This window comes from Echinops telfairi, unplaced genomic scaffold, assembly GCF_000313985.2.
Source record: "Echinops telfairi isolate 266 unplaced genomic scaffold, ASM31398v2 ScPeMD7_12;HRSCAF=54, whole genome shotgun sequence".
NCBI classification, from domain to species: Eukaryota; Metazoa; Chordata; class Mammalia; order Afrosoricida; family Tenrecidae; genus Echinops; species Echinops telfairi.
In genome coordinates, this window is record NW_022103909.1 from 1,314,310 (window position 1) to 1,317,790 (window position 3,481).

Genomic DNA, 3,481 nt, shown 5'->3' on the forward strand with positions numbered 1-3,481 from the left:
GGGAGTGGGGGCTCCGGACTAGTCCTGACACAGGGCTGTAAAGCTGCTGTGTGTCTCTGACCAGAGGGCTGGGAGAACCTGGACAGGAGGGAAGTGGTCTCCACTCTTTCTCCCAGGACACAGCAGAGAGGAGGCAGGTGTCCCCTGAGTTGGCCTGGCCACCTTTAGCCCAGGAGCAGCAAGGCACACATACAGCCCTCCTTCCACGGGGGACGGGAGCAGTGGGCTTGAGGTGAGAAGCCCTGGGCTCAGCAAGGCCAGTGTGGCCCAGCAGCCCAGCCAGGATTAGCGACAAATCCTGGGCTGTTCTGTGCAGGGATCACACGTCGTCATCGTCGGCTTCACAGCTGCTTAGCTGCACCCTGCCCTTGCCCCTCACCAGCCCCTCCGCACGAGCACCCAGGCTGTAGCCCTTCTCAGAGGGGCACAGGGCCCTCCTCTGCCCTTGGCAAGCAGGGCAAAGGCTCTAGGGACGGAGGACAAAACTGGTCAGTTGCCCCCACAAAGAGCTCTCCCTCTGAAGACCCTCAGGAGCAACCAGGTAGAACACTGAACAGAGGAAGGGGACAGTGGAGACTCTCCCAGAGGTGGCCTTGACTTGGGCCACCCGCCCGTCCCTCCAGATGGCTCCTGTCCTTGGACAGAGGAGGCAGGAGCTGCAGAGACACCCACAGCTGCGAGGCCTCAGCCCCAGCGTCCAGGAGCAATGTGTGCCTGAGGCCCCCCATCTGCTGGGACTCTAGTCATCCACCACCACCCCCACCTCCTACACACCCTCCACCACCAGCACTCCATGCTCCTTACTCCACACTACATCTGTCCCCCAACCTGAGTGGGGCTATGGGAAGGAGCCTCAGCTCACCTCCCATGCCCTGGTCCCTGGCTCTGCCCTCAAATACTCCCCCAATCCCTGTTCAGAGGATGGGTGAGAGGGCAGAAGAGAGGGGGAAGATGGGGTACCAAGAAAAAAGGCCTCCCCTCCCCTAGGCCCTAAACAGCTCATGCCTGTCACTAGTTGGGCAGAGAAGAACAAAAAGTGGAGGGGACAGCTGTTAGGAGGGGACAGCAGGCAGTGAGGGGGAGGCAGCCTTTTCACTCTGACCCCTGCTCACCTAGGCTGGCTGCAGGTCCCACCAGCTGGGGATTGGGAGCCCTAAACCAGAGCCACTAAAAAGCTGATTCTCCTAGCTGGGCCCCCAGGTGCATCCCCTCAATATAGAGACCATTCACACCCACGCCTGTGCCACCTCCCCCACCCCCCCATACACACACACCTGCCTGCAGCCTGCACTCCGGATACTCACCTATTGGCTCCAGCATCAGGGGAGGGGCAGGTGTCCTCCTGAGGGCAGCCGGCTCCAGCCAGGCCCCCCTCCACCACCACCCCCAGGCCTACAGATGGTCTTCGCCCCCACCAACCGGCTCAGCCTCGTGAGAAGCCCGCCGCTCACGGGCCAGGAGCGCGGCCAAGCCCTGGGCGCGGAGGAGGAGCGCGCCACCCAGGAACACGACCCCACAGAGCACGAGCAGCGACAGCACGGCCAACACCGCCGCCTGCACGGCGCGTGGGCCCTCGGGGGGCTCCGGCGACGCCCCCGACTGGTTGCAGCAGGAGCTCAGCCAGGGAGTCCAGGCGGCAGGGCCGGCCTGTGAGCCGTTCATGCTCCTGCCCAGATGTGCGGGACTGCCACGTGTGCGGGAGCTTGGGGCGGCCGCTGGGAGCGCGGGCGGACCAGAGGACTGACTGAGGGGAGGGGCCCGAGAGGCGGATCCCCGGAGCCTAAGCCCCAGTCCCCGCCCAGCAACGAGGTCAGGATCTTTCTAAAACAAGGGGCCTCTTTTCCAATGTGGGCTCCAGCCCCTCCTCCAGAGACCCTCAGCCCTAAGGCCGAGGTGGGAGTCTCCTCCCCAAGGCCTGCATTCAACACTCCACCTGTACTCAAGTGAACCGGCCTGTCCTCAGCCAGCAGGGTCTCTCCCAGACAGCTGCTCTCCCTCAGCAAAGGAGGCCTATGGGTAGCACCTCCCTCGGAGCCTGGAAAGAACTTCCAGACCCCCATGCTGGTGCTGGCTGCAGAGGCCACCATTCAGGGCCATCCGCAGTGCTGGGCTTTGTCCATGGGTCCAAACTCAATTCAATCAGGTGGCCCAGGGGGCAGCCTCCAGGACGTCCGGAGCGACGCTACCCTTCCTTTCCCATCATGCCTGTGGGTGCCTCCTTTGGCCTCCACTGCAGAGGGTAGGGATGAGGGGGTGAGCAGGAGTCCTCTCTAGGGCTACCCCCAATCCCTCCCCTCTACCCTGGCCACCAGTCTCCTCTTCAACAATGCCAAAAGGGCCGAGATGTGACTGTCCTGTCCTCTGCCAGCTGGGTGGTGGGAGGTTGGAGTGGAGTCCAGCTGCAGGAACAAACGGAAAACATCTGGAGAGGCTGAAAAGAGGGAAAGGTGCCCTGCTCAAGGCTCCTGAAGACCTCCTCCAGCGACTCTCAAGCCTGCCCTCAAAAACACCACCCACCAGTCAACACCTGTGCCAGTCACCCGCTCAGGAGGAACTGCCAGCTGGGAGAGAGGACCCCCCAGACAGCAGGAGGCTAGACATCGGTCGTCGGTCACACATGATCAAGGACCTCCTGGGAATGAGCCTTTCCACCTGCAACTCCCTCTCCAAGTCCCCGGCCACCGAGCCCCTGCAGCTGCCGAGATGTTAGCAGTCTACAGATGGATTCCAAGAGATCAAGGGCGGGGGTAGCTGAGCAGTCAAACGTGCAAGTACTTCCTGGGCAAGCTGGACCGTGAGCAAGACCCCTTACAAACACACACAAACACACACACACAACCAATGGGTTTACAATTGCCCCAGGTGGTAGTCAGAGGACTGTAAAACACAGACTAGAATGACATTCAGTGTGTGTGTGTGTAAAAGCAAGCATGAGTTACCAGAGCAAGGTCTTAAGAAGCGGCCAGAGCCAGCCCAACCTGGGCAAGTGTCACCATCATCTCGCCCCAGAGAGAAGCGCTCCTAATCAAATGGCCCATCTGGCGTGTGTTGGGGGTGGGGCCTGAGGGGCTCAGTGAACACAGAGAACATGCTCCGTGGGGCCATTATGAAGCAACACCCACAACCCACTGCCCTCCAACTGATGTTGACTCGGAGTGACCCAATGTAGGGGTTCTTGATGGGAGCAGAAAGCCTCATCTTCCCCCACCCCCCACCCTCGAGTGCCTTGGGGGTTTGAACTGCCAGCCTGGAGGTTGGCAGCCCAATGCTTTGAAATAAGACCCAGTACTACAAAAGCCAGGGCTGTTTTCATTTCCTAGGAAGGAAGGTGACATAGCTCAGACACATCCACAGGAGACAGACCCTGACCCCGTGTCCTCACTCCAGGGGCTGACTGTGGTCACCTGTCTGTGCGAGTGTCCAAGGAAGAGTGGACGCTGTCAGTCATCCTCTCCATTAAGCCCCCGTTGTCTTGGAACAG

At 60.9% G+C, this 3,481-nt stretch overlaps 1 protein-coding gene across 1 annotated transcript; it reads right to left on the reverse strand.

Moving 5' to 3' along the window:
• Positions 1–319: 319 nt before the first annotated feature.
• Positions 320–1,662, reverse strand: SMIM41 (small integral membrane protein 41). Its single transcript, XM_030884747.1, has 2 exons — positions 1,420–1,662; positions 320–466 (listed from the first exon to the last, which is right to left on the reverse strand). Exons 1-2 carry the CDS (start codon positions 1,660–1,662, stop codon positions 320–322), a joined length of 390 nt encoding a protein of 129 aa, XP_030740607.1.
• Positions 1,663–3,481: the final 1,819 nt, after the last annotated feature.

What these genes read in the sequence shown, in the direction of transcription:
- SMIM41 (XM_030884747.1), bottom strand. Translation starts at nt 1,662, where the DNA reads ATGAACGGCTCACAGGCCGGCCCTGCCGCCTGGACTCCCTGGCTGAGC. An exon ending in CTTCTCACGAGGCTGAGCCG is followed by an intron (nt 467 to 1,419) that starts GTTGGTGGGGGC and finishes CTCCGTCCCTAG; the next exon opens with AGCCTTTGCCCTGCTTGCCA.